This window comes from Castor canadensis, chromosome 10, assembly GCF_047511655.1.
Source record: "Castor canadensis chromosome 10, mCasCan1.hap1v2, whole genome shotgun sequence".
In the NCBI taxonomy this organism is placed as follows: domain Eukaryota; kingdom Metazoa; phylum Chordata; class Mammalia; order Rodentia; family Castoridae; genus Castor; species Castor canadensis.
In genome coordinates this window covers 31,754,260-31,774,725 of record NC_133395.1, presented here as the reverse complement: position 1 = coordinate 31,774,725, position 20,466 = coordinate 31,754,260, and the positions used below count along the sequence as shown (strand labels likewise).

General features: G+C 39.3%; 1 protein-coding gene across 8 annotated transcripts in view; it reads left to right on the top strand.

Annotated features, from left to right (window-relative positions):
• Scel (sciellin) overlaps positions 1-20,466 on the top strand; it is a 106,835-nt gene that overhangs the window by 54,153 nt on the left and 32,216 nt on the right. For 7 of the 8 annotated variants that reach the window (XR_012436194.1, XM_074043184.1, XM_074043180.1 and 4 more), the window contains 7 exons: positions 2,446-2,490; positions 3,793-3,852; positions 4,129-4,188; positions 8,265-8,321; positions 9,460-9,519; positions 13,073-13,132; positions 13,737-13,796. Coding sequence is in view for 7 of the 8 variants with exons in the window: in XM_074043184.1 (XP_073899285.1) it covers positions 2,446-2,490; positions 3,793-3,852; positions 4,129-4,188; positions 8,265-8,321; positions 9,460-9,519; positions 13,073-13,132; positions 13,737-13,796 (402 nt within the window). In the remaining variant the exon portion in view is untranslated. The remainder of the gene's footprint in view (positions 1-2,445; positions 2,491-3,792; positions 3,853-4,128; positions 4,189-8,264; positions 8,322-9,459; positions 9,520-13,072; positions 13,133-13,736; positions 13,797-20,466) is intronic. The other variant, XM_074043185.1, reaches the window with a different exon arrangement.

The window sequence follows — 20,466 nt, the reverse complement described above, 5'->3', positions numbered from 1 at the left end:
GAGTTTCTAGTCTCATCAAAAAAAAAAAAACTGAAGGAAAAAAATGACATTTGGCTTTTCTGTGCAAATTTGTAAGCTAATAGGAGCTCTGTACCCAGACAGATTATAGAACTGTCCTAGGTGTTTCATTTCCATTTTTCTCTCATTGAAGTTCCCAGATTTCTGATTTTGTTAATGTTCTTTTGTTTGAGGCTTGCTTTTTTTCCCATAGGGATTAACAATTTTTGGTAGATGATCAGGATGTTTGAGGAGAAATTATAGTTCGGGACAAATCAAACAAAAACAGTGAGAACGGCAGTTGCTTTGGCTTTCCTGGGCCTGCTCACCAGCCACAGTGCACACATCTCACAACCACATGCATTCATCACAAAGAGAAGTTGCTGCTCTGATGTGACCAGGGAAGAAAGGAGGACAAAAATTGCTTTATTTATCCAAGCTGTTGTTTGTGGAACAGAGTGTTACTGCTCTCTGATTAAGGGCATTTAATTTGTTGCAAATCCAGTGGTGAAACTTAATATCCAAGGCTTTCATCAATTTACAGTCATTTTGAAAGTTCCATTTCTTTAGTCTGAATACAGTCTCCACTTAATTTAATTTACCACAGAGTCTTCTCAGGATTTATGCTATTTTTCTTGTGATCAACAGGAGCAACCCCAGATCCCGAAAAACTCGTCATTGTGACTCATGCCAGTCAGAAAAGTCTGGGGCTAAAATTTACAGGATTCTTAGGTCTGCTTATTCCCTCAGGACAGGAACAAATTTGCAGCTTCAGAGTTGGCAGGTAGCATTTTAAGCAAGAATCAATCATGGGGCACCAGGTAAGACTACTAGGTAGTGTTAGTCTCACACAAGGACAGAACAGTAGTCAATTTTTCTTTTTTCTTTTTTTGGTCAGGACATCAATTTTTTCATTATTTATTTTCAGCCTTAAACTCTAATCTTTAAATACATAAAATTAGTTGAAAGGATTCATCTATATGATGGCAGTTGATTTAACATATATTTAGGGTCTCTAAGAGGATTGCCTTCTCAGCTATTCTGTCATTCTGTCCATAGCCAGGTGTCTTTACCACAACAGAATAACTCAGCCACTGTGTCTTCAAGAGGTTGACACAATGTCTCAATGTCTCTAAATTCAGTTAAAAAATAAAGGTAGGGCTGGAGGCATGGCTCAAGTGGCAGAGCACTTATTTAGCAAGTACAAAGCCCTGACTACAAACACCAGTACTACCATAAATAATAAATAGATAAGTAAAGCAAGTATGTATTAAATAAAAAATATTAATAAGGTGATATTTATTATGCTGAACAAAATTAATTGAGAACTTATGACTTGCCAGGTATCACACTAAACACTCTGTAATCATTCATTTATCAACTATTGTCTGAGATGAGTATGATTAGCATTTTCATTTTCCAGACGGGAAAACTAGGTTAGCAAGAACTAAGGCAACTCACCCAGGATCACCAGTGAATAGTGGTGACCCCCAGATGGAAGGCAGGTGCCCCAGATTTGGAAGCTTGGATGTGTAACTGCTGAGTTTCCAGGTCTTATGGTCCCAGGTCAACCCCAGAGATGACTCAGCAAGAAAGAGGGCCATTAAGAAAATTCAGACAATGTGTGAGGCTAGAGCAGCAAGAAAGAACTGAGATCTGTAAGTGGAAAAACTAAATGAGACAGGCAGGAGAAATGGGGCTGGGAGAGGTGGGGGAGGGAGAGAAAGTTGGGGAGGAGACATGCTGTGAAGATGAACAGGAAGAAGCAACCAGGAGCCCCCTCTGGAAACACTCTTGTCTGCTTGGGGTGGAAAGCCAAGTCTATGTAGTCTGGGGATATCTCCAACCCAGAAGCTTAGCTTAAGTAGGTTGCTCCTGAAAAGGCAGCCACAAAGGGCTTTGTCATTCGTAAATATGAAAACAGGCTAACAAGTTTAGCTGACCTAGAATGAGATGGTAGTAGAATTCAAGAAAGAAGCCAGACTTACAGATGAGCAAGTGTTTTTCATGGCTACTTTCTGTGCAAGGACATTGTGCAAGGATATAAGCTATCATTAGTGTACTTGTATTTGTTGCTTCAATTGAAATTTATATGAAGCATCTACCTGAAGACACTGTATTAAAGATTGAAGAGGATGCAATGTAAACTAGAGTCCTAAATTTTAAGTGGTATGAGTATATGGGACCGTGTGTAATTGCCATAATACAAAGTAAATGGAAGTGTCATAAAGAGGATGTGAAAATCCCAAAATGCTGTAAGAGTTCCAACTACAGGGCAGCATTCAACCAAAGGACTAAGAAATGCTTCTTTAGAGGGGTTTTCACAGATAACTAAGGTGGGACATGTGTTACATTGCAGAGAATGTCACAGAGCTATTGTAAGGTAAGTCTGCCATTTGACTTTTGGCAGGCCTTTACTAATATGAAATTCTTTTTTTCTTCCAAAAGTGAAGAATTGGATAATCTCATCAAAATCAACAAAAGCTTAAATCGGTAAGATTTTTAAATGTCTATTTTTTAATCTTGTTACTAAATTGCATAGTGTGGTTTCTTGTATCTGTTCAGTCTTAGAGCATGACCATCTATATACCAGGCTTGTCAAAAATATCCTACAAATCATGGATAAAAGCTTGCATAAATAATCATTACATTGTTACTATGAATGGTTGTTAAACTCTAAAGATACTAATAGCAAAGTCTTTGATTTTCATACTCCTTTCATTTATTAAGGCAGTTATGTAAATAACCACATTTCCTGAAATATGAATACATACATTCATACATGCAGAGTGTTGGTTTGATTACTGAATACCATTACTTCAACCATTCCAAAGCTTACTAATATCTTAGTTAACATTAGCTCCTGATTTTGAATCATGTCTAATTGCAAAACTTAAAATATGCTAAGACAGAAATGTGAACATGGTGGCAGGAAAGTTATGTATACCTTTAGTTATCACTCTGTGTAGTTTTTATATTATTACTAGTGTAACTTGCATGCTGGTCACCTAAACTGAGAGAACAAAGAGGAGAAAATAAAGGGAATGCCAAATGAATTCATTAAATTGTGGCTCATGAAATATGGTTTTCATATCTTGTTTTGACAATAACGATCTACGGGATAGACTACTGACGAGTCACTTAAATTTGCGGCTTTTCAGTTCCTTGTTTATACAGAGAGGTTTTAGATTAGGAGTTGCAGAAGGCAGGGGTAAGTGAGTGGAAAGTCTAATTCTGAGAAACATAGGAAGTGGAGGAACCCAGCAGGAAGAAGAAGGAATGATCTTTCAACAGCACTGGCTGCCTTCACAACTCCAGCTAAGAGTTACCATGTGGGAATTTGGCCCAGTGTTGTAGGTTATTTTCAGGAGATTCTGAACACCTAAGATCATGGTTATCTCTGTAAATACTGGCTCATTGTTAAAAGTGGAAACACTCTGTAAACCTAAACAACACATCTACAGACCTGTTGTGGCTTACAGATCTCTAGTTTGTGCCTTTTGGGTTTTTTTGGTAATAATGGGGTTTGAACTCAGGGTCTATATGCTTGCTAGGCAGGCACTCTACTGTTGGAGTCACACTGTCAGTCCTTGTTTTATTTTTTCTAAGGTCCACTTTGATTGAAATTATGAGTCTGTGAAAGCACCTGTGTGGAATAGAACAATTTTAAGAATTGCAGCTAATCTTTCCCAACCAGCTTCTATTTCTTGTTTTAGATGTAAACTAGTCTGTGGTTTATAGACTTATGCATCTATTATTTATTACTGATGAGTTTTTTAATCAATATATTTAAAGAAATCAAGGTCTTGATGGTCTCTTCAGAGCAAGTCTAAAGGCAGAGCAAACACAGAAAAGGTAAGTACATCTGTCTCTACTCTGAAAATTGGTGGTCTTATTTCTTCAGACTCTAGCTAGAAGGGAGCTACATCCTCCGGCATAGAAATGCACTAGCAGATGGTCTAGCACTCCTGGCATTGTACATTTAGTTCAGACATAATTGCCCAGAAGGATTTCTGCTCTTCTACTTAATGAGAAATTCATAAAAATATTTATTGCATCTGACCTTTCAAGATACTACACAATTTCATTTTAACATGCAGTTTTTTTATTGGAATTTCTCTGTGTTTACAGAGCCCAAAGTCTTGAAAGTCTCATCTATGTGAATACCCAGATGGACAAAGATTGCAAAGGGTAAGAGTCAATCAAGACAGCCTACTTTGTTCAGTCTGAAACTGTCTCCTGTTTTCAGGGAGAGACCTCTTACTCAGGGCAAGGGTCAGGCAGGCTAGTGGAGTCAGCCCTGGATCAAGGTTAGGAGAGGGCTGGCTCTGTCATCAACCACTCTCAGTGACCCTGGGCAAGTGACTTAACCTCTGGAAACCTTAGTTTCCTTATCCCATAAAGTTAATGAAAGAAATCCAACTGGCTATGACAGATAGTAGACAATAGGCTTGTTTATGAACTAAATATATTGACCATAGACACTGTGGTTCTGGGAACATATCAAGTCGCTGAAGTCTTCAGAATGTAGAAGGCACTTTAGAGTTGGAATCTTGGGGACAATTCATGTGTACATCTCTACATGTGTGTTTGTAAATACTTTAAGGTCAAAAGCCATGTTTTATTTATTTTTAATCATAAAATGAGTTAGTTAATGATTATTAACTGAATTAGTAACATTTGAGAGATTAGCTTATAGTTCTAGAATTATATAAATTTATTTAAAAATTGATTTTTCATTACTGATATTATTTTTCATGTTGAAAGAAACCAATCTCTTGACAATTTCATTAAAGAGCATCCCAAGACAGTCAAGAATGACAAGGATAAGGACTTATGAGATGCCTACCATTTTCCCCAGATTAGGTGCTTATGTGGTATTTAGTTAGTAATTAAATTTGCCTCCCTAACATGACAATTATTTCTATTGCCATAGTTATTTTTAAAAACCTTTTATCTATGCCAATCTGTGCCCAGAATGATATTCTAGCTTTCCAAGCCTATCTTGGCAGACCAGTTCTCCACTTTCTGATACAGAACAGTAAAAGTCTAGCTGATGAAAAGTTTTGGCGGTAATAATCACATGACACAGGATGCTTGTTAAAAACATTATTATAATGTAAACATGCTGAAATATTACAGGTTTTTTTTTAATTGGCAATGTGAAGGTTTTAATTCAGGGTTGTATGTTTGCTAGGCAGGTGCTCTCCACTTGAACTACACCTCTAGCCCTTTTAGCTTTAGGTTATTTTTCAGATAAGGTTTTGATTTTTGTCTGTCTTGGTCCACAGTCCTCTCATCTATGACCTCCTGTGTTGCTGGATGACAGGCATGCACTACCTTTCCAAGCTTATTAATTAAATGGGATCTCACTAACTTTTTGTCTGGGCTGGCCTTGGATTGTTATCCTCTTGATCTCTGCTTCCCAAGTAACTAGGATTACAGGTGGGAGTCACCACACCTAACATGATTTCTTTTTCCACAGTAGATCTTAGCCAAAAGGCTGAGAAGCAATGGTGATTTCTTTTTCAAATGGAGAATAGATGAAGGTGGAAAACAGTCAATTCTCTATAAATGGTATATGAGTTTTACAAGAAAACATGAAATCTCAGGGATTTAAGAATATGAGTTTTCAGAGCTCTACAACAGGTGGAAAATAGGAAAAGTCAGATGAATGCTACAAGTAGATCTTTTGTGGACTAGGAAGGAGAAAAGAGAAGTGATTTGTAATCTGAGATAGCTTGATAGCAACTGGACTTTCTTTGATGCAGGATTAAGTGATCTTGTTGGCATAGTAGGGAAAGAGTGTCCTACTTATTTCCCCTCTTCCACCCTCCCTTTTTCCTTATAGCGAAAGAATTTAAAATGTCAATGATCTTAGAACAGTGAAATCAGAGAGATGGAAGTGGCAAAGAGTAACATATGCACAATTGGGGAATTTAGAAAGATTAGCATTCATATTCTCTAATAATTTTTGTTTTTTTTTTTTGAGACAGAGTCTCACTACATAGCTAAGCTGATCTTAAACTCTCCATCTTCCTGCTTCAGCCTCCTGAGTGCTAGGATTATAGGTGTGCCTTACCATACCCAGCCCCTAATAATTTTTAGTGTTTGACATGTGAAGGTTTTAGTCTATGTGGCCATTTTACATAAAGTACTAGAGCCTTGATAAAGTTATTTCAGCCTTTTCAAGGTGACCTCAACCCTTTTAAATATACCTTGGACTTTTTAGAAGAAATGACTTGCCTTAAATCCTCAAAGTATTTAGACTTAAAATGTTGATCAATTGATTTCCACCTGATATGAATGAGTTTCATGATTAAATAAGACAGTATCTTAATGTATGTACTAAAGTCAGCCTCCTTCCAACCTGCCCTGAAAAAAGGAAAAAGCTGAAATCTAGTGAGAAATTTTACTTTTCTGTTAACTCAGCCCCAACTGAGTAATGGGGGAGATGTTGCTATCAAGCTTTCTCTTGAGCCTGTATGTGATGAACGGAGCCACTCAAATTAAACATTTCCAAGAACTTCTGATCCTTTAGATGCTAATTACATCTTACACCTGTTGTGTGAACTCTGCTGTTGTCTTAAGAGATTCTGAACACATCACTGAGTTGCTCTCTCTCTCTCTCACTTTCTCTATCTTGTTCTACCTTTTCTCTCATCCTTCACCACATGTTATAAAGAAACCAAAGCCTTGGAAGTCTTGGTAAAGTTCATCATAGGAATGACAAAAATGAGAAAGGAAAATAAAACTGCTTGGATGAGGCCCTTCTATCAGGTTAGCTTCTTACACCTCATTAGAAACAGGCTAATGATGGCTTCCTCCACCACAGGCAAACTGTTTAGGGCCACAGAGATAACAGGCAAAGGGAATACAATGAATGCTGTTTCCAAAATACCACATACTTGAGTTGTATTGAAGTACGTGCAGGAAAATTGACTGTAAAATCTCTTTTTTCTACATTTTATTTTAGCGGGGGTGGAGGTTTGAACTCAGGGCTTTGCACTTGCAGGGCGGGTGCTGTACTGCTTGAGGCATGCTGCCAGCCGTTTTTGCTCTGATTATTTTGGAGGTAGGGTCTTGCTTTTTGCTCAGGCTAACCTGAACCATGATCCTCCTATTTATGCTTCCTGTTGTCGTTCAGATGACAGGCACACACCACTATGCCCAGCTATTGGTTGAGAAAAGATCCGGCTACCTTTTTACCCAGATTGGCCTTGAACTGTGATGCTCCCAATCTCAGCTTCCTGCGTAGCTAGAATTACAGGTGTGAGCCACTGGAATCCAGCTATCTTTTTCTAAATTTTCTTAAATAATGTAAACATTGATCACCTTTTAATGTAAATTTTAAAATATAGAAGGCACAATGGGAAAGGAGAGGCTTGTTGGGAAGCTTTTCTAAACTGCTTTCGACTCATTTAAATCAAGCACTGTTTTGGAAATTAATAAAGATAAGCTAATGATAACCATATCAAAGGTCTTTGTGGTCATTTGGTCCTGATAACATCTGACACTACATTCAGGGACATTCTCATTCATGTAGATATCAGAGAAAATTGTATGTAGCCTAACTGATATGAAGTTTTGATGTTTTTTCCAAACAAGTTGAGATCTTGGATCTGATATCCAAGTGAATGCCAGGACAGATAAAATCAGAAGAGGATAAGAAGTGCTTGAATGTGTCTGAATATTGGTTATTTTCTCCCGGACTAATTGGTGATCTTCTCAGTGATCATCTCTGAGGACATCTCATCTTTGAGTTTGTCTTCTCTCTTCTTTGTCTCATCTCTGATGCTCTGATCTTCACTTTGAGTAGTCTACAGCATATTCTGTCTAAATTTACATTTACAGATAGCTCAGTAAAATCCTAGAATTTAATCTAACCATATTGTTGTTAGGCAATTTTTTTTGGTGGAATTGGGGTTTTAACTCAAGGGTTCATGCTTGTAAAGCAGGCACTCTATCACTTGAGTCACACCTCCAGTCCAGTTTGCTTTGCTCTGGTTATTTTGGAGATGGGGACTTGTGAATCTTTTGCCCAGGCTGGTCTCAAACCGCATTCCTCCTGATCTCAGCCTCCTAAGTAGCTAAGATTACAGGCATGAGCCACTGGTGCCTGGAGGCAATTTTTGTATTAAAATCAATTTAGTATTGGTAAAATAGTTTTCTCCAAAAGCTTGAATTAATTATCAAGAATATGAAATGTGCAGTGTGTATATAATGCTATGGAAATATTTTGAAATTGATCTAAACTTTTTTTTAAGAGGTGAAGATCTTGATAATATCAAATTCAATCACAGAGGAAGTGGAAATACCACTGGGTAAGACTTGTTCATGTCTCTCATTCTGTTTCTGTCAGTGGTGATCAGAGATGAAATGATCACTTTTTAGCTTCATAACCATTAGCAGGGAGTTGTGCCTGTAATGAAGATGGGCTACGTGACCAGCCCTTCTTGTCTCCCTAAAACTACTTCTTTTAACGAACTTGCCTCAATGTTTGACAGTGAGTTGCCTTTTCATCCAGATTTGGGGCTTTGATTTATTTTTAGGGATGGCTACTGAGTTGAATATCTTTGTTTAAAGAATGGTCTTAACAAAGGTTGTGAAGTAGATTTCCAAAATGACAAAGATAGTCAAGAGAGAACCTGGACAAAAACTCTTGTAAGTCATGTTCTCTAAGGTTGGTTGTCTCAGCAGGCACTCAGGTGTGAGGCTGGCAGGTGCTGCCTGCAAAGGGCAAGGAGACCACTGTGTGTCCTGTCTAGAGCTATGTTGCCATGGCAGCAGTACCCAGTCCCCTACCCCCACTCTGGGTTCAGCTTAGGCCCCTTTAGGTGTCACTCAATGCATTTTAATGGGGCAGCATGTGTCTCCTGGGAAGTTAATCATTAATTTTCTTGCTATGTAAGTTGATTTGTTCTTGCCCTATATTATTCACCATAATTTACTCCAAGGCAAATGATTTTGATAAGGTTGGGTTGGGGAATAGCTGAGTTTATATGAAGGCATGCTTTCTTATTATCATTATTTTTAATATCATTAAATAATTATTATTTTATTATTTCAAAACACAATAGCCAATTATATCTGATTTGTAAAGAAGAAATTTGTATTCAGTTTGCATCCATTGTAGAAATTCATCTAACTTACATTATTTCAAGATGCATCTAAAGGCAAAGTTTCACATATATTAATGCATCCTGAGAATAATGTGTGTATATATATTGTGTATATGTAGAATATATATTCTGTGTAAATATATATAGTTAATAAATAAATGGCCTTAAATGCCTTCAGCTCAAGATGAAAGAGCAATTTCATTTGTATTTATAACTTTAAATATTTACATCAGCATGCAGAACTTGTATATTTCTGCTTCTTAATTTTTGCAACCATTTATTTATTTGATTAATGCTTTATTTTAATTGCATTAATTAAAACTCATTTCCTTATCCAAAGCAAACAAGACCTTGATGGGCTTCTTAAGGTGAACCCTGAAATAAATAAAAATATGAAGAGGTAAGACATGGGCTGGAGGAGTGACTCAAGTGGTAAGCACCTGCCTCGTAAGTTTGAGGCGATGAGTTCAAATCCCAGTGTTGCCAAAAAAAAAAAAATGTGTAAGCATGTTAGAATTCTGAGCACTTGTATTCAGGACAGTGAGTCAAAGTGATCAAAGTGCAAGCCAAAACTGAAAGCTTCTTTCTCTAAATGCATCATATGAAACAATTCAATACAAGTGATGACAGACATCTTCTCCCTTTTATTCTTGGGTGAAGTTTGTGATCCAGCAATCTTGAGAAATGAAAAGGGAATTTTGACTGATCTCTACTGAGCTAAAGGATTTCTTTCTTTGTAGAGTGTGTGAGTGTACATGTGTGGGGGTATGTATAAGAAGCATGTGAGGAGTATTGTGTGTATAGGTGTAAGCAGAATATGTATAGATATATGTCGAAGTTTGTATGTATAGGTAGTGTGTGTGCGTATAAGTGTAGGTGTGTACATGTAAGAGTAGTGTGTGTGTAAGTGTATGTGTGTGCAATTATAAGTAGTGTGTGTAGGAGTGTGAACTGTGTGGATATGTGGGTATATTTGTATGTAGTGTTTGTGCATGCTGTGTGGTGTGTATTTCAAGATGATGAGCTGACCAAAGTGGACTTGATTAAAAGAATTCTCTTACCCATGAATTGTCAAGTAAGTCTGGAGACCTTATGCCCTCTTGCTCTGTTTTTTTTAAAAGCAGATGAAATGTTTTAGAAGCTGAGCTCATTGGCATGCTGAAAACAGTACCAAATAATTCCACATGGAGTCCCCTGAACTCCTTTCCGTTCAACTAACTCACTACATGATATTACTTGTTGATTCTAAAATGTGTCACCAATGCCCATGGGCCCCTTTGGCAAAGCAAGGACTCAACTAGCTAAAAGCTAGTGTGCATACTGTCAAGCTGTCCTGCTGTTAGCCATGAGTCATGGCTGGAGGCACAACCACCCTATGAATTAGAGGCTTGCACAGTCGTACAACCCACAGGCTGACAAAAAAGTGTTGATCACTTTAGCAACCTGGGTATTTCAGGGAGGTAACCTGAGGTACTGAATGTGATTAGGGAGTCTGAAGGTCTGAGTTCAAATTCTGACTCTTGCTAATTATGTCTCTGACCCTCAATTTACTTATATCTTGAAGAGGGATCTCATGCTTGGCACATACTATACACATCATTTGTCACAATAATAAAGATTCAGGTGAATTATATTTTCTTAATATTTTAGATGGCATACAAATATTTAGTTTATCTTGATTTCCAGGAAAAAATCCATGCTTTCTTTTCCAATTTTTATTACAGTGTTTTGAATTGTGACCTATTGTTCTTCATATATTGTAGTGTGCATGTGTGCACACAGCTATGTGTACATATGTGTGTATGCATGTAAATGTGTGTATGTGTGCACTCACATGTAAATAGATACATGTGCTCATGCTTGGATGTGCAATGTGTGCTCACATGGGTAAGTGAGGGTAAATGTGCACGAGGTGTACGTGTGTGTGCTGTAAATGTGGATAATTGCATATGTGTGCAGGTGCTTTGCATTCATGAGTGTATTTGTGAGTGTGTATGTGGTTTTGTAGGTGTATGAGTACAGATGTACGTGGATGTGTGTGAGCATATGTCAGCATGTGTGGATTGATAGTTGCATGTATGTGCTTTCTGGGGGCTTTGAAGGGTAGTTGTTGCCATTTCCTTTTTCTGCACATAATGAAGTTCTGTAGATCTTTTAAAAATAAAGTCAGATCATGCTTCTTTCCTTATTAAAAAAACTTTCAGTGTTCTACCACCCATGGTAAATAACATTATGATGCTCCCTGACAGCCTTTTACTTTCTCAATATGGATCGTTCCTCTTCCAGCTCTTTCCTGCCTTAAGGCTTCCACAAATGCAATTCCCCCTTTCTGGAACGCTCTAGCCCCATATGTCACCTTCTCAAACAGGTCATTTCTGACCACTGAATTGAATTAAGTCACCACCCTCTCCCTTGTCCTACAGGAATCAGGCACTCTTTTTTATTTTCTTCACAGCATATATTGTTATCTGAAGTTGTGGCATTCATTTGCATGTTTAGTTGTCTGTTTCTGATCTCTTCCCAGTTTGGAACAGATCCCTCATGGTGACTAACCCTGTGTCTGCCTCATTTACTTCAATCCCAGCACTTGAAGCAGAACTTAGCCTATTGTTCATTGGGTTTTCCAATTTGTGGAATGAAAGAACATATAAATACTAAAGATATGTACATTATGAGGCAATGTTTTACACAGTTAAACACAAATATTATATGATTACATTAATTAGATTACCACATTAATTACTTCACTTTTTTTATTGACTTTATGGACTAAGTAATTCAGAAAACCTTATACTGTTATAAGCCTCATTTAGTGTTTAAAGATATCAAAATCTTGATAATATAATGAAAGCAAACTTCACAACTGACACCAATAGGGAAGGAGTTTTAATGCTTACTGATCTTTTATTTGAACACTTAAGCTGGAAATAGAAACCCAGGAATTTTTTTTCTCAATCTCTCTATTTAGGCAAAAATCAACAGAGGGTAATCTGGAGAAGAGTGCTTGTCTCCCTGGGGTTAATTGTTTCATTATTTGCATGACAAAGGTCCACATTTTTTATCCTGCTTTTAATCTGGGTATCATGTCTCAGTCATCTGGATATGAGCAAAAAACCTAGGTCACCATCTGGTTGCTCCAAATATCTGTATCTTTGATGTTGGATCGATGAAAACTCAAAGGTTTTTTGATATGTTCTTAGTAGGGTCACTCGTGTGGAGAAAGTACAAATGCACCCTTCTGCAGAGGTTCCTTTCCCCATGTGGTATCCTCTGTAGATCAGAGGAATATTTATGTGGCAAACACATGTAGATGCAATAGGAAAAGCACAATTCCATTAAGATCAGAAGACTGTGTAGAGTTTCATGTTACAGTTAGTATGTCCCACATTTCAGAACTCTATGGATTTTAATCTTCTTATTGATTATTGCTCAATTAGTCAAAATGTATCATTCCAATATGCAGTTGTAAGTATAAAAAGTAGATACCAAGTTGTATATCATGGATTTTAACAAATTGGCATATTTATCTTAATGTAGTTTTGTGACAGGAAACCTGCCAATAAATATCAAATTAACAAAATATGTACTCTCCAAAGTTGGTTTTAAAGTTTCACACATGTATGCTTTCTGAAATGTTCCATGTACAAGTATATAGACTAATTAAAAAATGTATTGTGCACCCAGCAAAAGCTACCAGGGTAGCATTAAAGGCACCAAAATAGAGTTCTAGTATAAAATTTACAAGTGATCAAATTAAAATATTATCTCACTGAGTCTCAGTGAGTTTCAGAGGTGTCAAATACCTACAGACACATGCACAGTCACCTTTAACAATCTTCATCTTTTTGGTATGATCTCAGTGAGTGCTTATATTGTTTCTGAATGTTAATGAATAGCTTCATGCAGTTGTTGAAAATCTGCCTTTAACTCATTATTGCTTTAATGTTTTAAAGGGTCCAGAGTCTTGACAATCTGATCAGTGTGACCCCTGAAGTAAACAGAAGAAACCAAGGGTGAAGATTACGTCTTCTCTCTCTTCCTCTGCTCCTCATCAATTTGTGACACTCATAAGAGAGGATGAGTTGGAAAATCTTTGGACTGGAATCAGAAAGGCTGAGCCTCATTACTTGCCAGCTGGATGTCTTTGAGCAAGTTCCTTGAATATTGAGCTGTAGCTTATGTAGTTAGAGGATAAGGGTCAGAGTATTCTGTCTTTGGTTTTGGATAGTTGTAAGATCAGATGGAATAATGGATATAAAATCCCATAAAACAAAATGAACACCATTTAGTTATAGCTATTGCATTAAATGCTTAGGAAGACAGGGTGAGAGTTTTTGGCAAGTCCTTATATTTTTCCTAAATCAATTATTTATTTTAACAAATCAATCTTGCCCCAATTTTATGTTTTTACTTTAAGGACAAATGAGAAACTAGATTGATATATCAGTGATTTGTATGGAGGTTAAATTTTTTACTTTTTTAAATTAAAGGTATAGACTAGTATTGATTTCTGTCAAATTTAATAGTAAAATTCTTCTTAAGAACATATATCCTTTAACTCAAAGTGGCCAATTGATTTAACTGCATTTTTATTTATTTATTTTTGTTTGTTTATAGTTGCAAAGACCTTAATAACCTCATCAAAGTGAGGTCAACTACAGGAGCAAGTATGCAGGGGTAAGATTTAATAAACTCTTCTCTTTTGTTTCATGATAATCAATGCTTAAAAGTACCATTAAATCATTGTTCCAGTCAACTGATGCTGAACCCAATGGTCATCAAGTAAAGCTGTGCAACCCTATCTCATTTATGGCATGTCAAAGATTTTGGTCAATTACTTTCTGTTATAATGAAGGTACCTGTCATCAATTAAGTCCACATTTGTTTTCCCAGGATAGAAGGATATTTTCATTTGTTGACTTATTTTCTTAAGCAGAAGGATGGCACTGTAGGGGGAAAAGCACTAGGCCTGGCTCTGCCCCTGGTACTTGGGTGATCCAGATTACTTACTTATGTTTGAGATTCTTTTTTCCATCATTGAACTGAGGAATTGGGGCTGGCTGCTCCCTAGACACTTGCAGTGCCAATCAGATACTAAGTTCCACTAAGATGGTTGGCGTCATGGGAAAGCCCAACACTCTGGAACTAGATTACCTTGCTTTAAGTCCCAGTCCTGCCTCTACTAACCATGTGGCAGAATGACTTACTCTTTCTGTGTGTCAATTTTTCCTTCTAAGAAATGGGGATTGTAATACTTTTTTTGTCATAGTTATACACAGGGGAGTTTGAGTGGTGAGGGTCCTTGTTCTGCTCTTACATGGAAATCAAAGACAGACTTGAACAGCAGAGGTCAAAAAGATTTTATTTGCAGATAAGAGAAAGGAAAGGCTGCATGGGGGCATGCAGTGGGACCTAGAAACCGGTGGTCCCCTGGGTCAGGTTGGAAATTGGGTTTTATAGCTTTTTATATTGCCCAAGGGTGGAGGTATTGGGATGGATGGATGTTGAAGAAGTTTCTTCCTTGTGCAAACTGATGTTTCTTGGAAAGGAGAAGGGGCATTTTTTCCTTCCTGGCTAACTGACACCTTTTGGGAATATGTGGACTCCGGCAGCCCGCCCTTCAAGTCCCCCCTCTCAATGATCACCCTAAATGCTGTTAGGAACAGGGACAATGAAATCTATTTCATGTCTGCTTCCTGCTGACAAAGGGGCTCACAGCATCAGCGCTGACCACGAGAGGGGTTATCGAGAGGACCGTGATAGTAGGTCATTTTCATCTCCATCAGGGGCATCTGTAGTTTGATGAATTCTGTGAGAGGAAACAAACTTGACAAGTCTAAAATGCAAGGCCCAAACACAGGTAAGAGAATAATGGCAACTACAGGCCCCAGAAAGGGTAGGAACCATGTCCTGGAGGGGAGCCAGGAATTTATTTGATCCCATACCTGTGTGGCTATCTGAGTTTCGAGGGACTGTTCTTGGAGTCACTTAGCCTGTTGGAGTATGTAGTCTGCATGTTCCTCTACAAATATGCTTAAGTGCTTATATATGTGCAACAGGAAGTATTGGCCTTGTTTAGCCAAAAGTAAATCTAGTGCTAGGCAGTGGTCCATAAAGGCAAGGGACGACAAAGACCTTTGAATGTCCTTAATGGCAAGGCCTACCTGGTCTGAGGTGACCTGTAATACTTTGGTTAGGTTTTTTACAGTTACGTGATTGCAACTACCCCATAGATTATTCTAGATAGGGTTGCAATCAATGCCATTATTCCTAATGGCATTGATTAGCGTAATCTCCCTTTTGTGCCTATGGGAAGTTGTTCCTGTTCCTTGGGAAAATTTAGTCTGTCGTATTATGTTTGTATTATTCCAAAAAGAGATATATTTAGGATTAGGTGTAAGTTGGGCAATTGCCCAATTTCCTTGAGTATAGTTTGGATGTAGACATGGTAGCCCCCATACTCAGTTCTTTTTCTGTGATCTCCCTATGAAGAGATATCCTTCCTCAAGGCATAAAATACCTTGGGTGTTGTTAGCCTGGGCCTGAGAGGTGTCTCCTGGAAACAGGTAGTCAGAGACATTAAGGCTGCTGGTAAAAGATGGAGGCACAGGGGGTGGAAAGGTAGAGTTATTCAGTTTTTTTTTTTTAACTTTCTTGTATATTTTTGTTAAGATACGTTTGTGATGACCAGTAGTAAGTATGCAATAAGAGTTTTTATCAGTGAGGTTTGAGGACTTCGTCATATTGGAGATGAGGCTCCCATTACAAGCACTAGCCCTAAGCACACTGGGACTCATAAAAGTGGGGCCCTTAGAGTTATTCATACAGCACCAGCAGGCTGTCATATGATAGTCACCTTTAAGGGTGGTGAAGAATATGACCTTTCTTTGGGATGCAGGCCCTAGGCTCACAACTGATGAATGACAAACTGGTATATAGCTGTCCAAGACAGAAACATTAAACATCCAAAGTTTTGTCTGAGAGATGAACCCAAGCCAAGAATAAGACATAGTAGGCTGGTTCTTCCATGGGACCCCTGTAAGAGGAACTATGGCATAGAGAAGTTATCTGGCCTGAATATCAGTGAAGGAAAAGGACCTTAAGTAAAATTTAATATGACCCATGCTGGCAGGTGAGTGGATGTCAGTCTCTCAAAGCAAACTGAAGAGTCCTGTAGTGGGGATTTTGGAAGGGAAAATGCTCAAAAGAGGTTTAAAACCCCATTGGTCTTCCATGAAGGGGTGTAGCTCTTTCCATATAGGGTGCTAACATGTCCAGAAGACCAAGCCCCATAGCAATACAGTTAGCAAATAAAAGAACATGCTAATGCTGCCTTTTGGGTTCTAGTCCATTTAGAAGGAGCTGTAGTGGCTAGTCCTGTTCCCAAAGTAATTATAAACAGAGTAAATAGACTAATTGGGAGGTATGGAGGTTTGGATCAAGAAAGCTCTTGGAGGTGACTTATCTGTATCTGTAGGCATTTTCTTCTAGAACAGCAGTTTTAATCCATCCAAAGGTTTACATGAGAAGGAGGCAGGCTCTGATTCTGGATCCAGAGTTGGAGATATGACATTCACAGGGAGATTCCAGCTCTTGACTCTTGAGTGATGGATCCAGGGATCCAGGCCAGCCACTCACACTGCCATTGAGGTAGACAGAGTAACTGGATATGGCCCCTTCCAAGGAGGGGTGTTTAAGTCCAGGGTTGAATTTGGAGACTTTATTAAGACTTGGTCACCAGGGCAAAAGAGAGGGGGTCCCTTTATATCCACCCTGGGGGTGGCTTGTTTGATTTCCGAGAGTGCTTGTTGGAATTTAGCAAGTTGAGTGACATGGGAAATTAAATGAGCTGTCTCTTGGTCAAGAAGGGGTCATTGGGTTAGGAAGGCCTGCCACATAGAGATTTAAAAGGTGTCAGTTCCTGCTTGCCTGGGGTGATTCTGAGCCTAAGGAGAGCAATAGGGAGGAGCTTAGCCCAGGGGGAGTGGGTTTCTTGGGCCAATTTAGCCAGGTGTACTCTTAAAAGTTTGTTTGCTTTTCTACTTTTCCAGATGATTGGGAATGCCAGGCAAAGTGGAGATGGTATTTTATGCCTAGTGCTCTAGAGAGTCCCTGAGTTAACTTCTGCCTTAAATGCAGTTCCATTATCACTTTGAAGGCTTTTGGGGAGACCAAAGTGAGGGATTATTTCTGTGATTAGAATTCGGACACCTCCCTAGCATGTTTTGTACTGCAAGGAAAGGCCTCTACCCACCCAGTGAACATGTCCACAAATACTAACAGTAGTTTTGATTTTGGTCCCCCTGGCATGTGGGTAAAGTCTAGTTGCCAGTCTTCCCCAGGATAAGATCCCTGCCTCTGTGCCCATGGCACCTGGAGCCTTTTATTACTGGGATTTTTTTTTTCTGTACATTTTACATCTCTGTACAACTTGTTGGGCAGTGTCCCTTAATTTAGTCCCCCCAAATGTTTTGTTGACCAAAACCAAAGTATTTTCTAAGCCCAAATGATAAAATTGGTGGAGGGTCTTAAGAATTTTTCATTGGAGTGCCTCAGGGAGCCATAGCTTCCTTTCCTGGGACACTCACCGGTCCCAGTGATCTGAGGCTTGTTTACTTTCCTCTGATCAATATTGTGGTCTCCTGGTGGAAAGGGAGTCCCCTCCCAGAGGAGAGGGCCAGCTATACATTCCTGCATGGCTGCCCGTTTAGCTGCCTCATCAGCTGCTTTGTTTTCCTTTGCTATCTTATCTTTCTCTTTTTGGTGACCTCTACAATGAATTTCTGAGACCTCTTTGGGCAACAGGACAGCATCTAGGAGGGCTAGTATGTCACGAGCATGTCTAATGGGGGATCCCGTTGTAGTTAGCATTCCCCTTTCCTTCCAGATGGCTGTATGAGCATGCAGGATCAGGAAGGCATACTTAGAATCTGTATAGATGTTGACTCTCTGGTTTTTCTGGTTAGTTTTAGGGCTTCTGTCAGGGCCACTTAATTCTGTCAATTGAGCACTTGCATTAGAAGGAAGAGGACTTGATTTGAGGATGCCAAATTCTGTCACAACTACAAACCCTTCATGTCTGACACCATTTTTGACAAAGGAGCTGCCATCAGTGTATAATTTTAGATCTGGACTTTTTAAGGGCTGATCAGTCAAGTCAGATTGGGCAGCATAATTCTCCATAAGCATCTCCTCACATGAGTATTAGAACTTCCCTCTGTCTCTGGTACAAGGGATGCAGGGTTTAGGCTCTGACAGGTCCTTAAAGTTATTTCTGTCTGTCCCAGCAGTTGGGCATGGTATTTAAGTAGATGGCTGTTGGACAACCGAAGTTCCCCTTTTGAGTTAAAAGTTTCCCCTAGGTTGTGTGGGTAAATTGTCAGAGCCAGTTTAGGACAAGTTTTTGAGCTCAGGCACTAGAAGGCACAACTACTCAAAGATATCCTGGCCATCCCTTGGCTACCTGATCTAATTCTTTAGTTAAGTAGCCTATGGGCTGGGGAGAGATGCCCCAGAGCTGAGTCACCACCCCCAGAGCCAATCATCCCTGTTCATAGACATAAAATTAAAATTTGTCCTGTACCAGGAGACCCAGGGCTGGACTTGTCCTAAGGTCCTTTTTTAACTGGCTAAATGTACTTTCTGACTTGTCATCCCATTCAATAAAAGGCTGGGAATCCTTCTGCACTTCCTTAAGGATCTGATATAAGGGTCTGGCTAGTTCTGCACATCCTGGGATCCAAATTTTACAGTATCCTATCACTGCCTTCCCTCCCCCAAAAGACCCTTAATTGTTTTAGAGTCTTAGGTAGAAGAAAGATCAGGATTGAATGGATCCTATCTTCTCCTAGAGTCCTCATTTCTTTCTCCAGGACGAGATCTAAATATGTAACCCTAGATTGACACAATTGGGCTTTTTCTTTAGAGATTTTATAACCTCTATCTGCTAGGAAGTTTAGTTAGGATTTAGTGGCTCACGAAATGACAGGCTCAGTTGGTCCAGAAGAGGAGATCATCTACATATTGTAACAGAGCAGCTTGTGGATATTGCCATTCTGCCAAATCCTGGGGTAAAGGCAACCCAAAGAGATGGAGACTGTCTCTAATCCCTAGGGGAGGGCAGTCCAGCCTTTCTAGGGAAAGGCTGGTGACCTGTCCAGCCTTTCATGTGGGGTCCTCAAAGGCAAAGATAGGTTGACTTTTAGGGTGTAAGGGAATGCAAAAGAAGGCATCCTTTAAGTCCAGGGCAGAGTAGTAAGCAGTACCTGGTGATATTTGGGCTTGAAGATATAGGGATTTGGAACTACAGGGTGAAGAAGCACTACTGCTCCATTGATCAGATGGAGATTTTGGACTAGCTTCCATTTCTTAGGTCTCTTTTTGACCCTGAGAATAAGAGTACTACATGGGCTGGAGCATTCTATTAGCTGTCCATGTCCCTTTAAGTCTGTGATTATGGGAATTAGTCTCTCCTTAACTTTCAGTCTTAAAGGATATTGTTTTTGATGGGGAAACTGAGCGAGATCCTTGAGATGAATTAGGACTGGGACTGCTGTTTGCGCCCATGCCATGGTATGTCCATCCATACACACCATGGGATCTACTTGGTCCTCTATCAGGGGCAAGCAAAAGTACTCCCCTGGAGGTTAAAAGGAGCTGCACACCTAATTTAGATAGAAGGTCTCACCCTAACAGAGGAGAAGGGATTTGGAGGACAATTAAAAAGCAGTGACAGAAGTGAAAATCTCCCTAGGAGCAGGCTAGAGGCTGAGTGAAATAATGCTCTAAGGGCTGGCCTGATATGCCCCAAACAGTAATTTTCTTGGAGGACCTGGGCCTGGGAGAGAAAGGAATAGCTGAAATGCTGGGCTCCAGTATTGATAAGGAGGCTGACCTTGTGCTTTTTAATAGTAAGTATTGCCTGGGGCTCCTCTGGTTTTATGGTGCTCACAGGAGCCTGGATGGGAGGCCTTGGGACCTGTTCTTGTGTGGGAGGCTCTGGCCTCAGTTCCCCTGGGAACTGAGGACAGCATGCCTTTCAATGATTTCCCTGGCAGATGGGTAGGGTCCCAGAGGTGGCTTCCTCTGGGGGCACATCCCCCTAAAGTGGCCTGCCTGTCCACATTGAAACATGTCCTCGGGTTTGGACTGTGCCCAGGGGAACCTTTCAGAGTGCTGTGATCAGAGCCTCCTGCCATTTATCCTTTCTCTTTTTCTTTTCTAGGTCCTTTTTTTTTCTTTTACTAAGTCCCTATTATAATATACAGATGTGGCTACCAGACCAATTGGTCCAGATCTCTGCTCCATTCAGCTGCCAATTTTTGAAACTTTGTACAAATATCTGGGG